This window comes from Corvus moneduloides, chromosome 3 (genome assembly GCF_009650955.1).
Source record: "Corvus moneduloides isolate bCorMon1 chromosome 3, bCorMon1.pri, whole genome shotgun sequence".
In the NCBI taxonomy this organism is placed as follows: Eukaryota; Metazoa; Chordata; class Aves; order Passeriformes; family Corvidae; genus Corvus; species Corvus moneduloides.
The window spans coordinates 56502496-56523338 of record NC_045478.1 but is presented as its reverse complement, the minus strand read 5'-3'; the positions used below and the strand labels follow the sequence as shown (position 1 = coordinate 56523338).

At 41.2% G+C, this 20843-nt stretch overlaps 1 protein-coding gene across 2 annotated transcripts in view; it reads left to right on the top strand.

Moving 5' to 3' along the window:
* The first annotated feature begins 296 nt into the window (after positions 1–296).
* The window catches only part of THEMIS (thymocyte selection associated), an 81331-nt gene continuing 60784 nt past the window's right edge, over positions 297–20843 (top strand). The window contains exons 1-2 of one of the 2 annotated variants that reach the window (XM_032101636.1): positions 297–641; positions 14204–14362. In XM_032101636.1, coding sequence (XP_031957527.1) covers positions 551–641; positions 14204–14362 — 250 coding nt within the window. In that variant the 5' untranslated portion in view covers positions 297–550. The remainder of the gene's footprint in view (positions 642–14203; positions 14363–20843) is intronic. The other variant, XM_032101635.1, reaches the window with a different exon arrangement.

Below are 20843 nucleotides of genomic sequence, written 5' to 3'. Positions count from 1 at the left end.
ATGAAATATTTAAGACAGCAAAGTGGTTAATTTCTTTTCTTTAAAGGGTATTTATGGTTTTGAAGCAAAAAAACACCAAACTATTTTGCTGTGTTCCAAGAGGAAAAATAAACCAACAAACTGACAAAACCCTACCCAGACATGGTGGGTTTTTCCCCCACTCTAGGCAGGGCTGATATTCATTATCTTCTTTTCACAGGGTCAATAACCATCACTGACAAAATGGAGTTTTGTAGCAGATTCCCCCTTCCCCCTCTGGAGCTCAGTACCCACAGCAACCTCCCACGTCTCCCAGCCTGGCACAGACCCTTGCTGGGTGTGGGTACCAGAGCCAGCCAACAGGGTCACCAGTTGCCTCACCCCACTCCAGCTGCACCCAGGGGAGGAAGCAGCCAGAGAGGGAAGGAAGCAGAAGCACCTCCCCATACCACTCCTCCCCTCTGCTGCGGTGCTCCCAAGCACAGCATGCACCAGGTTGAGAGTGTTGCTGCCTCCAGAGCTTTTCACTGGTCTTTACGTGCCAAACCCACATGCTACAGTGCTGCGGACCATGGCCATTTCCCTGGAGAAGTTCATTCATTCTCTGGACCTCAGAGCCCTTCCCAGGGTCCTCCAAATCCAGTCAGGCATCTATTGTCAAGGTGAGCATCAAGTGCTTTCTGGCAGGGTTTGCGAGCCTGTGTTTGACATCAGGTCCCCCTTTGGACTGGATTGTAGGGAAGGCAGAGGGGAGGATGCTCATGGAGTTGTCTCCTAGCAGTTTCCTCCCAGCTGAACAATGTTTTTTCAATGGCTTTGGAACTGTCTTTGCTGCAGTGTGCATTCGGTCTTCTCACTGGCAGTGAAAATGAAAATGCAGTTAGTACTCACCATATCCTGGAAAGAGTACTGGAATAAGACATGAATTTGCTTTGCACTTGCACAGAGCCATCAATCCAGCAACTGCAAATCACTTCACAGAGGTTAATTGATTAAATCCAGCTTGCACTTCTGGGGCTGCCATGGGGAGTTACCTTCTGTCTCAGAAATAAAGAACCAGGGAGTCTGGAAAGTGACCATGAGGGTCCATAAGGTTTTCCTGAAATTCTGTCCTGTACTTGGGGACACTTCAGGCGTGCAACAATGCAAAGGGGTCAGTATGAGCTGGACAGGAGCAACACAGGGGTAATATTTCACTGGGTTTTCCTGCTGCAGATCTATTTTTATGATGCTTTTAGTGCTCTGCTTGTGCACAAAATACACTCAAAAGGTGGTAAAGAGGCTTGCATTGGAGGGGAAAATCTGCTCTTGGTTTGGGTATGGACTTTGTTCAATGATAGTGAAGATATCATGTCAAGCCCATGTATCAGCCTAGAAAAAGAAAGTTACCTCCATGCCACCGAAAGGGAAAAATTGGGGTCCAACTGATAAAACAGAGAGGGCTTCATGAAATGAGCTGAAGTCTGCTTCAGCTTCAGCCAAACACCCTCTTCAGGATCCACAACATCTATCTTTACATCAATCTAAATATTTCCATGCTGCTCCATATTAGAAGGAGAGAGGAGGTACCCATGGAAATTCTGACTGGCAATCAGTAGCTGTGGCCAGAGTGGGTGATTTTTCCCTCCATGACAACAGTCTCTTTGGGCAGAGAGGACATGGGAAAGGGCACACTGAATCTGTGATGACAGTGTACTGTCCATGTACTCCAGTTTGCCCATCCTGGCTGTTCTGGAAACTACCTATGAATAATACTGATACACAGAAAAGCGTTCTGGGAAATAAAATTAGCTAAAATTACCAGAAACCTTTGAAAATACTCTTTTTCTGAACTTTGCTATTGGCCTGTTTAAGTTTTATCTTCTAAACTGGTCCAACAGCTGTGGCTGAAATAGGTTCTTGGTAAGAAAGCTACCACCTAAGTGATGAAGAGTAGAATTAAAACTAAAAAATGGAAGATCACCTCCTTAAGCTGGAGTAGTCTCTGTATATGTCTCTTTTCACACAGCTAGGAAGCAGAAGAGATATGACAACAAGTTGTATGCATACATACATGTAGGCATGCATACGTATACATATGTATACGTATATATGCAAGTATATGTGTACACAAAATACTGTGAGATGTATATATATATATACACAAAATTCTATGATAAAGTGACCCAGCTGTCTGCAGGTTTCTGAGTACCTACAGTCTGCATCCTGTTGCTCATGGATGGTAAAACTCATACCAGTACATTTTTGTAGCCAGAGTATTTCAGTTTGTGCTTCTGTTTACTGTCTAAACCCTTCCACATGAGGAGGAAAACAGTGGTGAGTCCACAGACCATTCTGCAGCAATTCCTCACATGTGAAAGGAAAAGGCTATTAACTGATGGCTACCCTTGGGAGGGGATGGTATGTGCTCTAGAGACCTGAGAATACTAGCATTAAAAAGTGACAGCCCTTGTGCTGCTCTCATGCTTTTTTGGTCTTCAGCAGCACCACCTCTTCCTGTCCTTTGCTCCTGGTGTCTTCTCAGCTGTTCTCATCCGTGTAGAACTGACAGCTGTGTATGAGTCTCTGGTTTATACAACAAGCAAGACTGATACATTCTACTCGGCTCCTTGCCCCTCACAGCTAGCATATCCCAAGAATACTTGCAAGTACCTAGAGAAACCAATGTCCTGTAGTAGGTTTCTGTGGGTTCCTCTTCTTCCTTGCTTCAGAGGAAGCTTGAGATTCTCGAGACATTCGGTTCCTGATAGGCTTGCAGGGTCTAGGGCTACAAAAGGTCTTCTCAGGCCAGGCCCTCCCTTCCTTTCTCTCCCTCCTTCCCTGAGCTCTCTGTCTGTGTCAGATCTCTCCTGAATATTTTGCTCCCTTCTGTACCTGGCAGCTGGGGTGAACACATTTTTCTGTGATTGCATTATGATTTATATTACATCTTCTGTTGCAAGACTAGTGCTTCAAAGAGAGTCTGAAGTAACTCCTGTTATATTGCTAAACAGGAGATTGGGCCACTTTGAGTACTTCAAGTTTCCATTAGGACAACCACTCTTTAGTCCTTCCTCAGGCAGATCCCTCTGCTCATGCAACAACCTTTTTGATCTCTCTTACCCCATGCAGCACACCAGCAATCACGGTGTGGGTAATGACAAGTGTATCGGCAGGGAACATGGGTTTATTGCTGTGGCTGCGGGGACCAAATCTGAGCATTTGTGCACTGATTGTAATAGCTCTCAAATGGCTGCAGCTAAGTGGTCAGCTAAGTGGTTTTGTGGAATGGGATTTCATAGGAATCTGTAACCATTCTCAGCACAACATGCAGATAGTGAGGGAGAAGATCGATTGGTAAAGTGTTACATGTGATTGTTTGTAACTGATCCATCACCAGGGATAATTAATTTTCCTCTGTAAGGATTTAAAATAGGAAGAATTTTTATATATGTAAATGTTAATGTATATTCCCCTTTCCACAACCTCCCCCAAAAAGGGCAAAGTTTCTTAATATCAGCTTAGCCAGGTACATAGAATGGCTAACAGAGTAAGTTATGGTCTACTGCACCCATTAGAGCTGCCACATCAAAGCTGTAGCAGCCAACCAAAGATTACAGCAAGCCCCGTGATAAGACGACGGCACAGTGTAATTGATTCACTGTTCTTCTCCGGTGCTCTGTGGGGATGAAACTCTCCATTTACTCTATCTGGAAGTAACATTTTTCACACACTGCACTTAGGTCTAATGATTTTGCAAATATAGGACTTGCAAACTAGCCTTACAGTTCTTGACAGATTTTCAGTACCTCTGGAAGCATAAGGAAAGTGTAATGCTTTGTGAGGATGGATGTTTTCCATGTGGTGAGGTATTTTTATTAGAAGCTGCAAAGTCAAGCTCCAGGGAGAGAGTAGGAATTTACTTGCCTTTGGCAAGGTAACATCTCTGAAAGAATCCATTCTATATCCATGTTACACCAAACACAATCTGGGTCTCTCTTTGCAGACCCAAGCCTGCCTGCTACTGTTCCCAGTGGAGAGCAAGTAGAAAACATATGCTGCGTGCACTCATTCTACCATTAGTCTCTCTACTGGCCTATAAAAAATTGTGTTCCTGCTGATATTAATGGATGTGATGTATTTAACTGTAGTTCCCCAAACTGCAAATAGACACAACTTTATAGACCATGCTTCCATGTGGAGTACTTTCAGCTAGAAAAGCTATGGACAGTTGCATTTTTGCTGTTGGTAGTGAATACTATGATCTAGGCACCTTTCTGAGGAAGTTTATATCTCTGTTCTCGGCATGAAGAAGAGGAAAGCATATCCTTGAATGATATCAGTGATTTTCATGCTACACCTGGACTTCAGGGTTGGTTGAAGCCTCACCAGTTTGCCTCTAGGCAGGATAGTCAAGATTTGAGGAGCTTATTCACACTCCCATGCTCCTATTCCCTTTGTTCCTCCAGCGGTGTGGGTTCATTGTCAGAGACCCAACCTGCAGCCATCACCTACCACTGCCTGATGCTTTGCAGAGTCAGAAACGTGGGGTGTTAGTAACAGCCCTGAGTTCTTCTGAAATGCTTCTCATCATCATATTCGAAAGACCATACAGAAGTAGAGAAATTATTGTCATCCCTGATTTGAAAATAGAAACACAGAAGAAAGGAGATGGTAGTTCTCCAAATGCCAGGGATACCTCTCAGGGCAGCTGCTTTGGACTCTGCAGACATAATGTCCTTGCTACAGAAGCTAGACTGTACTGTTGAATCTCTGAAGGGAATAGGAAGGATGATTATAAAATGAAAGCAAGTCTGCCAGATACAAATAACTTGGTAATCAGCACTGATTAGAAAGGAACTACAGTGCAGACTGAAGTACATGACAATTTAATAGCTCATTAGAATAAGTTATTAAAAAATTAAATTGCTGAATCTCTATTGGGGACCAATTTGATTGATCAAATATCTTTCTTTGAACATTTTAGTAAATATTGATACTTAGTAAGGTAAGTACTGTCTGACCACTGATTTTTACAGATAGCATGCAAGTGTGGGCTTTCATCTTTATTCTTTATTTCTTGCAAAAATTATGTCTTTTTTAATACTGATATAATTACTTTATGGGTATTTGAATTAATATTTTGCAGGCTTAATTTAACCAGTGGCAGAACAGTAAAAAGTGCCAACTTTAATTGTGAAAAATGAAGAACCGCTCAAGGCACCTATTCTGTTGCTGTTTCTTGTCATTAGGCTACCCACAGTCTTCCCATTCTTGCTCCACCTAAACACACATACATCAGTAGTGGTATTCCCCATTTCTTCAGGGGTTAGGACTTGCCAGAGTGCAGGGAGAGTTTGTAGCTCTGCTGTGCAGTTCAGTTGCTTGCAAACAGCATGTGTGTTGTGTAAATTGCAATTCCAGGACATCCCCTCTTTTACAGCAGACCTGTGAAACATATTAGGAAATTCTGCACTCCCCTGAGGAGAAGGGAACGCTAAGCCAGCAGCCTCCACATCTTCAGGCTGGGTGTGCAGTGAAGCAGCGTTCTGTAGCTGTGGTACTCCTGTCTCTGGAGTGCAGGAAAAGTGCCAGGTCTGTGCAGGGAAAAAATGTTGGGAAGAGGCAACTATGGGGTCACATGTACATCCTTGGTTAATGTACTTCCAGACCTAAGGGATCTAAAGATTCTTAGAATTGACAAGTGGGGATTCCTCCTCTGGGCAGATGTTTAGTGCTCTCTGACAGTTGCATGAGAGGCAATGCCAAACAAAACCCTTTGGGTGAATAGTTCCATTTCAAAACTCACTTTGGTGAACTAAAACCAACATGACTCATAGTTCCTCTTGCTGGCTGTTTATCCACCGTCACTTGCTGTCTCTGCAGTTTCAGTTTCACTCTCTCTGCTTCTGTGACTGGGAAACGGCATCTTTCCAGCGTGCATTTCTACAAGCATTTCAGGGAAGTGATGGGTTCTGCTGGCCATCAACAGAGTTCAAAAAGTCTTGTTAACCCTGTTACTGTAGCTAGGCAAACTGAACACAAAAGGAATTCTTATCTACCCAATCTCAGCTGCCCCAAGTCCTAATTTAGACAAGAAATATCTCTCAACACTAAGGGTTAGAAAATGATCACATAGGGTAGATTTTTTTACTGTTTCTAAGCCTAGAGAGAACAAATCCTGCTCCCTTATCAAGTGTGATAAGTCAATGAGTTGATGAAGGCTAGGATATGCAGTCTGTAATATGTACAAACAGAACAAGCAAACTGCCTCTTCAGGATTAATAAAGCTACTTTTTCTTACAAAAAGTAACAAGTAATTTAAACAGAGGCCAAGCATAGACAGCTTTGATGAAGATAGCTAGGGCTGTATTTCTCAGAGGTGAAATATCATTAAAAATGGTCTCTACATTTACTGGGTGGACTTTCCATGGAGTGCATGCCAAGGGAGAACTGCACACAAAATTGGTAAAACCTGTGATACAGTTGTTTCACTTACTAATTTGTGTCCTTTTTTTAAAGATAGAGAAGCCAAACCTATCAAAAAATGGAAGGATGTTTTCCTTTGAATACAGTTGTTTCTGTTCCTCTTGATTGAGCAAGTAGGAGCAAGAGCCTTAAGTACAGCCGGAGTAACAGATAGTTTGGATTGTCTTTTGTGGTCAGTAGCTGGATCATGTTGGTAAGTTTTCTCTATTAATACAAACCACTGAAACTCTCCTGCACTTGTTCAAGATGCTTCAAAAGCCTGTTTTATTCTAAACAAGAAAGAAAGTGTTCTTCAGTGAATGCAATGTGAGAACAAACCCTGACTTTTATGGGTCAAGTATTGCTCATTTTATTCATACTGCTGCCCTCAATGGAATGAGTCATCCAGACACAGTGAGAAAAATCTGACCCTGGGTAGCTGGCACTCAGGATGAAGCTGATTTGAGGATCTCCTTTGAGGGGATTTTCTTTCTGTGACATTCAGTTTTGGGCCTCCCTATGGATGGCTCAGGAGGTAGGCAGAATGCCCAAATTGCCTGGTTTGTCTCAATGCAGGGGTCAACTGCTTATCTTGGCTTGCTGAAGCTCCTTGATGTGATGGTTTCCTCTAGCAGACAGCTCCCCTGCTGTCATTGCACTTGGGCTCCAGGGATGTGAGGAGGAGGTCTGCAGCAGGAGAGGCCCTGTTTTCTTTCCCATGAACCTATAAAAAGCCTATAAAAGAACCCAGACAATTTTCACAAACTCAGGCTCTGGAAAGATGAAGGGACAACTATGTTAAATTGCATAGGAGGGAAGATCCTGGGATAAACATCCCAGGACACACAAGTCCATACCACACACTGGTTTTGAGTTACAGGACTTTCGTGACAAAACTTTTTCTTCAAGAACCTGGTAATCTGTTCATGAAGGAACATGACATTTGTCCAGGTCCACTGTTTCTGGTTAGCTCCCTTGGACACACATTAGTGGCACAAGGAGCATCATGCTCTGATCTCAGCAGGGGAAGATGCTTAAACATGTTTCCGGTTCTGGACTGCACCTGTGAAGTGCTCTGCACTCTGACCTGATCCTGCAACTCAATTTGAGCAGCCTTCCTAAGCCTAGTCCAACAAAATGTAGTTTTTCTGTTGAACATATATGTGAAAAAACATACTTTAATTCAAAGTAATTAACACTGTAAAGAAAATTAATAAGACTAAATAAATCATGAACAGCTATAACAGTGACTAATGCTGTTCAAAATCAGGTTTGGGCATTGTCTTCACTGCTGTAGAAATTCTGACTCATTTGTGTAAACCCAAATAAAAGGCCAAAGGTGTTTCATTGGGAGCTGTGGTTTCACTTGCTCTTTCCGTTTTAGTGGGTGCTGCACGCATAAAGCTCTGCTGCCACATGCAGTGCGTGAGACTCTGGATAGATGAGAATCAGAAGAATGCATTTATAAAGAAAAAAGGGCCATAAACCTATCAGGAAAGGAATAAATCAGAAACTGCAGAAGTAATTTTTTTTTAAAGTCCATTGTGATTGAAATGGCTTAAAGCACTTGACATTTAAAGTTTGACTTTATATGGCAAAAGATAAATCTTAATGGCTTTTGTTTTTTGATGGTTTTGTGCTGGCAAAAATCAGATCCTTTGCAGCCTAAGTAGGTATGATCTAGATAAGATGCATCTTTGCATAAAGTCTTTTGGAAGATTTGTGTCCCAAACTGATCAAAGTTAAAGATTTTTGTTGCTTGGGACCTGTTAAAGAGAGAAGAGTTTTTAGAAAGCCCAGTAAGTTTCTCTGCCACTGGACAAAGGATCTTCCACTCAAATTCACACTGCCTTCATGACCACTGCTATCCTCAGGCATCTGGAGCACCATCTGGGCACTGGGAAGCTGGGCTCTGCCATTCTCAATGGGGGCACCTTCTTCTGTTGGAAGAGAGGGGTGGATTAAAGCCGTACAGGTGTTTTATCCTGTTTGCAGCCTCTCTCACAGCCTGGGGTTAGAGAGAGAAGCTGGGGCATGCTTCTTCCTTTGCCTGTCATTGTGCATGATTTCCAGCCTCTTCCCTACAAGATGTTAGATTATTTGAGTTTAGTGGGGGAAATCCATCAGGCTGCTGAGCATCTTTGGTTCTCAGGAGGTATGTGACTGGGAAGAAAAGCCGCCTAACGTCTCCACATCAGAAATTGTTGGCTTTTCCTTCTGCTTAATCAGAGTATACAATTATTAAAATGACTAAGCAAAACTCTCCTCCCTAAAACTTTAAAATAGCTCTCTCTTCTTGCCAAAGAGCATAAACTGAACAATTGGCTAACCCCCAAATAATGCCCATAAAGAATGATATCTTTTTTATTGGCACTAATTATAGATCAATTATGCCCTTCATATTACTTTGAGAGCCTGCAGAAGCCTTAAAAAAACTGTGATTTCAGCTGAGCTATGTTGTAGGGGAAAATGGGCTATTGTGAGCCTTTACGTGAAAGCAGAACCATTTCACCCACCCCTGAAACAAGAGTCACCTCTGATAGTGAAGACAGCACCCATATGGGCAACCGATGACAACTTAATAGTGGAGAAAGGAGCACTGGGAAAAGGACATGGGGACAAAGTTCTACTCTTTCAGGAGATGTAGGGAGATCTTTCATCTCCCTGCTAAGCAGCCAGGTTCACGGTTCTTTGGATCTCCTTTCAAAGACTGCTCAGTCTGCCAGCTGCAATGAATTCAGTGAGTGTTACTGGGACATGAAAGGGAGAATATTTTCCTTCAAGGATTCAAACTCATGGGACTAGGGAGTCAATGCCTAGTGTTTGGCCTCCAAAGTAATTTGGTTTTGTTAGCAAAAAAGCTTGGTCTTTGTCAAAAAAAGTAAAAAAAGAAAGAAAAAGGAGAAAAAGAATGGGGGATGCTTGGAAGTGCTTAGCAGCACCCTGTAGCAGACAGGCTGTGAGACTGGGAGTCAGCCAGCCTGGGCCTGAGCTTCACCCCTGCTGAATAATCCTCTGTGCCACCATAGTCAAGTCTTGGAGGCATTAGGCAAAAGGGAGCTCCACCCCAGTGATGTACTGCTGCTGTTTACTCACGGGCCTGATGGTGAGCCGTACTTTCTGTCAGCAGCAGTGAAGCGTTCACTCTGAGAGTAGTCACCAAATGCAGCTCCAAGCTGCTGGGAAGAAAAAGGAATGTATTACTGAGATATTTTATTGTTCCACCTTGTGTTATAAAATATTTATCTCGGTGGTACTGTCACGTGCCCTGACATGAAGAATGACATCCTCCATCTCAGGCATTCACTGTATTTATAGTTCATATTGCTGTTTTTAATACGAAAATGCTCTTATTGTACCTATAATGAGAAATAAATCAAATAAAGGGCTTATGTTAGGGAGGATGGTGGTGTGGCTGCTTAACATTTTAGGAAAGGTGGAGGGAAAAGATATTGAACCAGTTGTGGTGCTTGCTTTGATCTGATCATGGCAGTTACTAACACAGATTGGCAAACTAGAGATGAGCTTATGAAAGGATATAAATGTGACTTTTATTGAACAAAGTAGCATTCCAGAAAAGGTGGTTTCAAAGACACAAGCTCTTTAATTACAGCCTTCAGGAGCATTGTTTGATCACTGTAAATAAGCTGCTTTATTCTGGGCTCTGCTAAAATGTTTGGGGTTTTTTGCATTATATTGCATACATCTTTCTCAAATCAAAAGATTCTGTTCTCAAGGTTACTTGATTTACATTTTCAAAGAGTTGCATTTTCTTTGTGACTTGAGTGGGAAAACCAAAGTTATTGTTGTGCAACAACAAATAAATGTTAAAAAAGTGCATTTTAATTTTAATTTTATTTTCCAATATATTGTGTGAGGGGGTCCACATTACACAGCTGAAGTAAAATCTCTCAGGGTCACATTGTCAAAAAGTGGGAACATTCAAAATGTTTTAAGATTAATTATCATGGCTTTTAAAGGAGAAAGAACTTTTATTTTCCTTTTTGAAAGCTATGCAGTTTCTTCAGCTCCCTTTTATCAGCACAAATATTTGCAGCAAATGCCTAGGTAACATTTTTCTTGTCTGAATGTAATCTTCGTTGTATTATTCCAGGCAAACTGCCAAGCAAGGGCTAAAATCAGGACCAAAGCAATCTAGTTGCAGACAAATATGTAATTAAAATCAATACTTTCTGTACAATTGCACCCCCAAAAATGTGGCTGGCAGATTTTAATTTTTAAATTTTTTTTATTTATTTTTTTTAATACTAGTACCAATAAAAATGAGGTTTCTGCAATCATGGTCTCAGTCTGTGAGCCATCATCCACCCAACTACTCACCCTCATAATCTTTCAACCTCTTGGCCTATTTCAAATACATCTGATAATATACATTTTACTACTGATAAGCTGTTGAAGGTTGGTCTCTGATGTCTCTAACTGGATGGAAAATGTGGTGGCATACCTCCATAACTTCATGGTTATATGATCTATCTATCCAACTTCTACAAATGAAAAGTACCATCCTATGGTTTTCACTGGTAGTATTACAAAGCATTTTGTTTGCCAGTGGATTATGTACCCATGTTTATTTCTTTGATGGTAAGACAATGAGCTACCTTGATTTTAATTTTCTTGGGGGCTTTTGTGGTATCACTCTGTTGCAGATATAGATTGAAATAGGGGTTAAATATTCTTCAATAACCATTTTTTTAAGAACTTTAGCCCCTTAACTGCTCCATTTAGTGGATGAGGGAAAGGCTGTGGATGTTGTCTACTCAGATTTCATTAAGCCTTTGGCACTATCTCCCACAGCATTCTCTTGGAAAAGTTGGCAGCCCACAGCTTGGACAGGTGTACTGGTTGCATGGCCGAGCCCTGAGAGAGGCGGTGAAAGAACGACAAGAAAGACATTGAGGTGCTGGAGTGTGCCCAGCGAAGTAAAACGGGGCTGGTGAAGGGGATTGAACATAAATCCTCTGAGGAGCAGCTGAGGGAGCTGGAGAAATTTAGCCTGGAAAAGAAGGCTAAGGGAAGACCTCATCACTCTCTAAAACTACCTGAAAGAAGGTTGTGGTGAGGTGAGGGTTTTTCTCCTCCTCCAGGCAACCAACTGACATAACAAGGGAAAATGGCCTCAAGTTGTGCCAGGGTAGGCTCATCTTGAATATTGGGAACAAAAATTCTTCACCAAAAGAGTGGTTAAGCATTGGAACAGGCTGCCCAGGGAAGTGGTGGAGTCACTATCCCTAGAGGCATTAAAAAAGTGAGTAGACATGGCACTTCATGATCTGTATTAGCAGCAGCCAGCCTCCTGATGGGAGCTGTAGCAATATCCAGAGACAACTGCGTTAGTCTGTGTTGGATTGCTCAGGGACTGAAGAGAGCAAACAACTATGTACTATTTTTACAATAAGAAAACCGGATTGTTCTTTTTTTGTTAAAGGGCAGCAGCTCTCTTGGTCTTCTGCTCAGTACCAGAATTGTTGAAATTGTGCTTAAACAGCATGTTTCTTCACCTGGCACTGTCTGATATATGTGTGGCACTATAATCCAGAATGTCTCTGAGTTAGTCATCATGCTGGTGTGCAGCAGAAAGCCTGCTGTGTTACTTTGGAACCTAAGTACAGCAGAACCCTTAAGGCTGTATATGGCCCTCAGCAAGAGAAACCAGGGAATGTTGCCCCATCCAGCCTGCAAAAAGCATCTTCCAGATGGTTTTTTACTTTCTTTTTTTTAAATCAAAATTCCTTCTCCAGAGGGTTAAAACACTGTATCTTCTTCAGGGAAGCGGAAGATTTTCTGGTGTCCATCTCAACTGTTGAAAACATTGCACAGGTTTGTCTGGACAAGTATCCACGACAGAGCACACTTAACCAGTTGCTCAGCATTACTCCCAGTCATTCTCCTGTTGTTTTTGGTGCTCTGTTGAGGCTTTGGGTAGCTTTAGGCTAAAACAAGAGTAACTTATGCTCAGACTGAGCTCCCAGTGACTTCGGCTGAGGTCAGGGTGATAGTCAAGTGCTTGTCATTTGCAAGTGCTTCAGCAGAGTTAATAAATAGATCCCAGACTCAGTAAGAGATGCTTATCAGCCCAGGCTATGTTCAGGACTGAATTGTTCTTGAATGATCACTAGGAAGATCAGTCAGCTAATAACTGGGGTTTTTTGGTGCGACACCTGGGTGGAAAAAAAAAAGCACTAAGCATTTTTTTTTCTTTTCTTTTCTCCCCACCATCCCCCCCAACTGCAAGGAGAACTGTGGAGTAAAGAGTGTTGCTCTCCTAGGGAAGGGAGTTCTGCTGGCAATGATGTTATTTCAGTACAGGCGTTACAATTATTGATTGCAACTATGGAGCCAAAGGTCAGGTTTTAAATATCTCTCATTGCCTGATACCATTCTGCTCACCCAGCTTAAAATAAAAAAAAGACGAGACTTTAAATTGAACAGGATGCAAGTAAGGGCTTAGAGCAATTGTGTGCAGGAAACTCTGTCTTCTCAGAGGAGGTAAAGCAAAGGGCAAAATTAACCCTGAGAACCCTTTGGGGAAGGGAAAAATGGAAATGAGAAAAACAGTATTTTAAGTAGCTGAACGGTATTAGTAGGAGAGCAAATTAATACACTCACCAATGCATTGGGAGTTGAAATTAGAACAATGTTTCTCACCACAAGGGAAATGAAACTTTGAGATGAGACTTCAGAAGGGGCTCATCCACATCACTTCAGGACAGATCTTGGTGAGTTCTTGGGAGGAAATGCACAGAAGAATGGAAGCTAGTATTAGAGTTGACATTTCTGATGTTCTGTGTTCAATGCAATTCTATCTACAAATGGAACACTGTCTCTTCACTGCATCATCTTTATATATAGTTAATTGATCCCATGACCCAAAGCTTCTGCTAATCCCCTGCAGAGACCAAGAGGAATTTTCCTTCTTCTGCAAAGCTTGGCTTTTCAGTTTTTTGGTTTTACTCTTCTCCCTGTGCACCTGCTTCTGAAACAGTAAAGGCTGACCACAACTAGAATGGAGAAGGGGGAGATGATTTTGGCAGGACAAGATACAGTTCCAGGTTTTGTTGAGGAAGTGCTGAAATGCTTGGCTGGATTGCCTTGTTCCTGTTCTCAATGTTCTGAACATCACAGATAAAAAAGGAATTTTCTGCTGCCAGGTCAGAATCAGTATGCTCATTTCAACATGAGACAGGGATTGCTGTTGTTAATTTGCCAGTTTCCCAATTTCTTGTACTTTCTTCAGGTCTTGTGTTACTACAAGAAGCTCAAACGGTGGTTGCACTTTGACGTCTCCTGTCCTCTCCCTGGGCACCTTCCAGGGTCTGTGGGTTTTTGTCTCCTGCTGTAGTCTGTTGCTTCCTATGGGATATGCTAGGCCCTGTGCTATGCAGAGGCACCTTTAGTGCCTGAGCTCCACTGCCTGCTGGTTTCAGGAGACACCTCCTGACAACCCAGGTGATCCTATGCCCTACCTTGCTCCATTTTGGTCTAATAATTTGGAAATGTAGGTTCTTCAGACCTTGTTCTCTTTGCATGCATTTAAGAACAGTGTACACATAGAGCTGATAGAGAGGTCACTGAAGCCACAAGATGGTTTTTATCATGAACCTGAGAAAGTAAATAAAAATTAGGTTAACTATTACAAGATAAGTATTATTTCACATAGTTTAAGTATTATTTTTTTTTCACTCAAAGATGTAAGGACACTTGACAAAGTGAGAAAAAGCTAAATAATGCTTTTCTTTCCTTTTGTGTTTCTTTTCAGGCTCCATCTATGAGATGTTTGGTAATGAATGCTCCCTCTCAACAGGAGAAGTCATTAAAGTTATTGGCTTCAAAATTAATAAGCTCATAGCAAGTACCTGTGAGAACAATGAAGGCAGCCAGTTTTCAGCCAAAGTGGAATTACCACTAAATTTTCCTGGTAAAGTATTTCATGCATACATGTTTTTGAGGAATTATAACCTGAGTAATCACCTTTATTCATTTTATTGATTTGCTGTCTTGATTGATATTTGAGGTTACAACTCAGCTGTCAAGAATACAGTTTTATCAGATGATACAAGACACAGTCAACTAATTTTTAAATTTCAACTCTTACAGTCCTTTCTCAAACCTGGATAGAAATTATTAATATTATAAAGTTTTGTAGTAATGCTTTCTACACTTGGGATCCCTTGGTGAAAGAAGTACAAAAAAGTATTCTTCATTTACTTATGATTGTGCCAAAACCTGTCTGAGCTGAAATCTTCCTTGTTGTGTTATTAAACGATAATTTATTTACCATTACTACATCTGTATTTTATTATTTTGGGCACAAAATATTTTCAATACTTTGTTATAGTCTGTTTCTATTTTAATGATTTAGTTTATCTGTGGTGGCCAGAGTGGCTGCTCCATGCCTGGAAACAGGGGTAGAGGGTAATGGATGTATTTTTCTGCTTAAGAAAACACTTTAACTGTTCTACAGAGAAATCCAAATATATCCATATTTTGGAGGATGGACCTGAAATTTGGCATGTGGTGACTTGTTATTTGAACCATATCTTCCTCTCTTCACATTGTCGTGTTAAGGAGAGCTGGCCAAGTACTGAACCCAGTACTAGTTCATCACATGTCATATTTATTAATTTTTGAGTTCTGCTCTCATCTCAGTTCCTGTACTGTTAGCGTCCAGCAGTGTTGAACAGGGAAGTGAATGGAGCACAGAGGGAGAAGTGTGTATCCCATGTGAGTATCCCACATGGGAGGTGGAGGAGGCAAACTATATTAGGAGAAAAATAGAAAATTTTGGACCTCAGAGCAGGACAGAAGAATGAAGACTTTCCATGCAAAGATCAAAGACTGGAGACAGGTGCAGGTGGTTTCAGCAGCAGAGGAAGACCCCACCCCAAAGTTTTTAAGTAGGGCATTTCCTATGCTCGAGTCTTGCAGGCAGCAGGGGTAATGGGAGCCCCTTGGGGAGAGGAGATGAGCAAGCTGGAAAACTGCATGAGGAGGGCAGTGGGAGTGGGAGGGAGGAGAAGTTATGGGACACCTGCAGATAGAAGCACTGGTACAGAGGACACATAGGACACAGCAGAACTGAAGAGTCTGAGATCATGCCCAGGACTCGCTCTGGCTCTCAGTTTAGCTAATGCACTGAATGACACTACAGTTTTGTAGGAAAAAATAGCAAATATTTAATTAGTGTTGTATTGTACTGCAAGCACATGGGAAATTAAATTGATGCTTCATGGGAAACAGAATATGAGTGTTTTCGAGTGTTTGAGTGCTTGACTTAATAACCTTATTGATGCTCTTCTGAAGTCTTGTTGAGTATGACAGAGTGTGTGCACGTGCATGTATAGGGTTTAGGTTATGCCAGTGTCTAGACTGGGATGTGCTTTTTTTTACAGAGGGAGACAAGACACACTTCTTGAAGCAAATAAATTGTAAAAGTCTGTGGGAACACAGTGTTTCATCTGAATTCTATGAGAAATATCTTCCACCATGCCTTTATTTGCCATCTCTAAAATACAGATTTCTCTCTGAAATAGTTGTGCATATATAACTCCCCCTTCCCCCCCAGTAGATCCTCAATTTAATTTCACTTTTTTTAACCCCATGAATCAGAAGGATTTGTATGACCACTTATCAAAAGACTCCTTTTGGAATGTCATTTTCAAGCACTAGTAGGGCCCAGATATAGTGATCAAAGACCTTTTAATCATCTGTGGCTATCTAGAGATACTGAAATATGACTCTCCTATGAACTCTCAAGATACTTGGTATTTTTCTTTTAATCCAAGTTTCTCTGATATTATTAAAATTTCTTCTATCTCTAAAATACATATACCAATAGAAAGTCACATTCTAAATCTTGATTGGCATATGAGGTTGAACATTTGAATCCTGAAATATCCAACACAACAGAGTGATAAAAGTAATCCTAAATTTATTAATGTCAAAAGTCCTGATTTTTAGAGCAGAATGACTTGTAATTTCAAATGCTTGACCCTGATGAATCGGGATTTATTTGCATTCAAGTGATCAGTTTTACATCTTGGCATTTGGATGCTGTTGCCCTACTGAGCACATTTTCAAATTCGATCTAATCACTACAATTTTCATGCATGGTTATGAACTCTCCCAACCAGTGTTCTAGAAAACTGGGTTATTTCACTTGAAAAATAAATTCAGAGTTCATTTTGCTGAAATTTATCATTATTATCCTTCACATGACAGGTATTACTGAACAGCAGCACTGAAGAGGGGCATAATGACACTTCTTATTAGCCCAACAGGGAGCCTCTTTCCTGTTTTTCTCTGTGTATGTACTCTTATGCATTCAAGAGCCATTTGGTAAGATGTAAATTTGTCATTTCTCTAATTTAGTTCTTAGCTGAAGAATGATTCTGCTCTGCAGAGTCAAGATTTCCCAGTCTCTTGCTCTTTCTTGACCTTTTTCCTTTTCACTTTATTACATACACGTGCTAAGCACTAGCTGAAACATTGTACATGAAACGTGGCTTGCCCCCACCTCCTGAAAGAAGCACAGAACTGAATTGCAGATGTTCTTTTTCACGCTGCCTTTGACTTAATTCAGTAAAAATATCCGCAGGTCTCCAGGAGGCTGACCCTGTATTTACATTGTACGTATGGTGCTCTCTTGCCAGTGTTGATGCAAAGAAATCTTTTGCTTTGATGCTCTTTTCCATTTCCTTTGCCATGAGTTCTTTTGCGTGGCAGGGTCTCACGTATCCTTTCACTGTCTGCATGCTGGCACAAATGAGCAATGCTCCTATTTAGGTTACTCTGGGGATAGTGGCTCTGAGAGTGAAGAACTGGGCTCATTGGCTTTAAACGAGCCTTACTCTTTGTCTTACTGAGCGTATTTGCAGTCTTCAGAATTCCTTTTTTTCTGCTCTGGCAAATCAGATCCTTGATAAAGGCCTAATCTGCCCTTTGCATTAGAGAAACCGCTGCAACCACAAGTTCACTATCTGTGTTATTTCGTTTTATCCTCATTCTAATTTGTTCTTTTTCATGCCTCAGAGAGCCAGGCTATTCTTTCTGTGCTCATATATTGGGTAAAAAATAGAAGTCTGCTGTTACTCTAGACACTTCAATGGCTACATCTAACCACATTTTGGACTACAATTTTCACTTCTAGCAAATTAGCAGATAGGTAATTTGCACAACAGCCGAACTGTGTGCCAGCACAAATGATTACGTTTCATTCTGTTGTATTCCTTCTTCTGCAAAAAATATTACCGGACTGCCCCCGTTCTCATGAGGTCCCTAGCTGTTGCTGCTGCTCATTCCTACATGGTCTGACAGACACATAGCTGAGCACGACTGCCCCTTTAAGTGGTCATCTTCTGCAAATTAAAAGACAGTAGACTTGTCAGTGACCACACAACACACCCATGGAAGAACAGGCATTAGCCATTAGAAGGCTCATCTCAATAGGAGGTGAGGGAGAGGTGGCCTTTGGAATAGGATGGGGAGAGGAGGATGCTGAAGCAGAAGAGGTAGAGAGTAGGTGTTGGACGTGGGGGAAAAGAGGAATAGCAATTAAGTCAGCTCAAGAGAGGTTAGAAACTGTGCTCTTCCCAATCTTTTGCCTTACTTGGGGAACAGAAATTGCTAGTCTGGGAGAGATTATTTTTCTGCTCTTCTTTTTTCTTGGAGGCTGCCTGCTACTCTACTAGGCAAGCCTAACTACTGGTTTTCTCAGCTTTCCGTGGGGGAAAGAGAGTGAAAAGGATACTCCTTTCCTTCAGGACTCTAATTAAGACTGAAAATAGGAAGTCTATAAAGCTCCAGGGTGGTACATTTTACACTACAGCCAGTAAAAGAGAGCTGCATATACTGTTCTGTAAAAAGGTAGTAAAAATATCCATCTATCAAAACATGCTTTCCCATAGCACATTCATTCTTGTGATCCTCTGGCTATGTTTTCTCTCTCATACCAGTGAAAATAATTTTCTCAGATTCTCAAATTCTCTCTCTATCAACTTGGGCACCAATTAGTAAAATTTCATGAAAAGATGGGCCGATGATATTTGGGGCATACTAATCATCATATTATGTCTAGGTAGGCACTTTAGCTAGTGAAATGTCACTAGGTACAGAAGCTCCATGGAGTGGAATGGTTATATTTTCCTGTAGTGTTATTATGTATGTGTAGTTTTCTTGTCTGAATGTTTTATTTTCCCCCAAACCATTGGGCATCAGTGCACTTTGGTTGTAGACCAGATTGCATTTAGAAAGTATATCTATAGGAGCAATAATGCCAGATCTTGATGAACCAGATGGACTTTTTTCCAAATTTGTTATTTCCATCTGTCTTTCCCCCTAACGGTCCACCCAGATCTCTTGGGAAGCTCTAAGTGAATTTGATTCAGTCGTTTTATGGTTTATGGAAAAGTACAAAAATATTTTTGCTTGACCTCAAAATGTCCAAATTTTAGCATCTGAAACTTGCCATATGTCTCCTCCTCCTAGAGATTTCCTTGTTATCTTAGATTTGGAGAAGATTTGTTTTTGCAATTTGATTCAAAGTGATTTCAATAAGGTTCTGAATGGTTCCAGCTAATATTGTTTCTGTGTTTTTGTGGTTTTGTTTTTTGCATATGTATAGTATCAAGGAGAGCACTTACGAGAGGACACCATGGCAGATTATGGCAGTTAGATAGGAACTACAGTGACTTCCACCCAACATATCAAAAGAGCCTTTTATATATTTACTTATTTTCTATATAGAGAGAAACATACGGAACTTTGCCTGTTCATAGCCACTCAGAAGCGGCTGTTAGGTGCCTTCACTTCAGGATTCTCATCACTACAGGAACTAAGTATTCAAGGCCATGTGGCTCTTCCCCTCACTTGCCTAAGCAAGCATTCTCTCACCAAAATTAAGAAAACCAGCAGAACAGAAGGCAAACATTTCTCTGCTCCCATCCTTGGCAAAGCCAGTCTGCAAGGGGATAATCAGGTGTCACTTTTCTATGAAATCTGGTAATTATCCTTCCATATGAAGCCCGCTTTCCAACCTAGGATGTTCATCAGTTTGTTACTGAAATAGTTGCCTTCCAAATAACTTTGTAGTCCCAGCAAAACTATTGTCAAATTCATAGAAGAGCAGAATGTTTCTCATACCTCTATGTTGCTAAATGTTTTCAAGTGGAAGTGCTTTTTGGCACAGTTTATGGAGGCTTTTCAATGCAGTTCTGGGGGGTTTGTGGGGGGCATACACTTACTCCTGTATCACAGATGGGTAAGCATATTTACTGCCTTTGGGACACATTGTAAGTATTTTGAATATACTTTTTAATGAAAACTATTTCTATTTGCTTTCTCCCAGCACTGCCAGGCAATAATACCCATCTTGTGCTTGTGAAGCTTGATACTAGAACACTGTTTTTCTTTTCCACAGTTTCAATTTGTCACTGGTGACCTGACACAGTGATACTTTCTAAATGCTGATGAACCTGTTTGTGTTGATCTGCACTGACAGCTCCAGTAGTGATCAGGACTGCGATAGATAACTTCCTTGTTAATAATTGTGTTAAAAATGGCTTTGAGAAACATTACAGATATCAGTGGGAAAGAAAAGTGTGTTGAAGCTGTACTTTGTACGTTCATGCATGTGGTTTCCTTCCAGCCCAGGAAAAAGCCTGCAGGTTTTCCTGCAGTGAGGACATATATGTAGAGGATGTATTGACACAAGAGTACTGATTTCACACAGGAAAAGCTGGCTGTCATACAGACAACTGTGAAGGCACAGAACTGCAGAAAGAAGTGACATTGGCACAACTGATGACTTTTTCTGCAGCACATCAAATAGGCTATTACTGCTTAGGCTGCTGACAGGCCCTCAGAGATGTTAGTTCTCAGAGTTACTAGTGGCCACATCAGACACCCATAGCCAAACACGGCCAATCTGGTGATGAATTCAGTTAAAAGATACTCAACAGACAGAATCTTAATTATGTCTCCTTTAACAAGAGTGGTGCTAAAGTTACAAAGTGAAAGTATGGCACTTTGTTACAGTAAAGCCAGAATCACAACCATCATGTAGCCACAAAAAAAACCCAAAAAAATTTTTAAAAGGCTGTTGTGATGGAAGTAATTGTTTGATACATCCTTTTAAAGAAATACAGTCTCAGGGACACCCTGCTACCATGAAGGGCCTTCAGTTGTGTTTATTATGGTCAGCAGTGAAAGTCAGTAAGGGAAAAGTGTGGAAGAAAATAAACACATTGCTTATTTTTAACAGAAGCAATACCCCCTGATCTAATTTGTTAAATTATCCCACAATGAGGGGAGGTCTAGAGAAGGAAATGGGTGTCTTCCCAAGATCCAACAGCAACTGTGTGTTCTGGCATCATCCCACCTTGCTGAAGTCAAGGTATCTG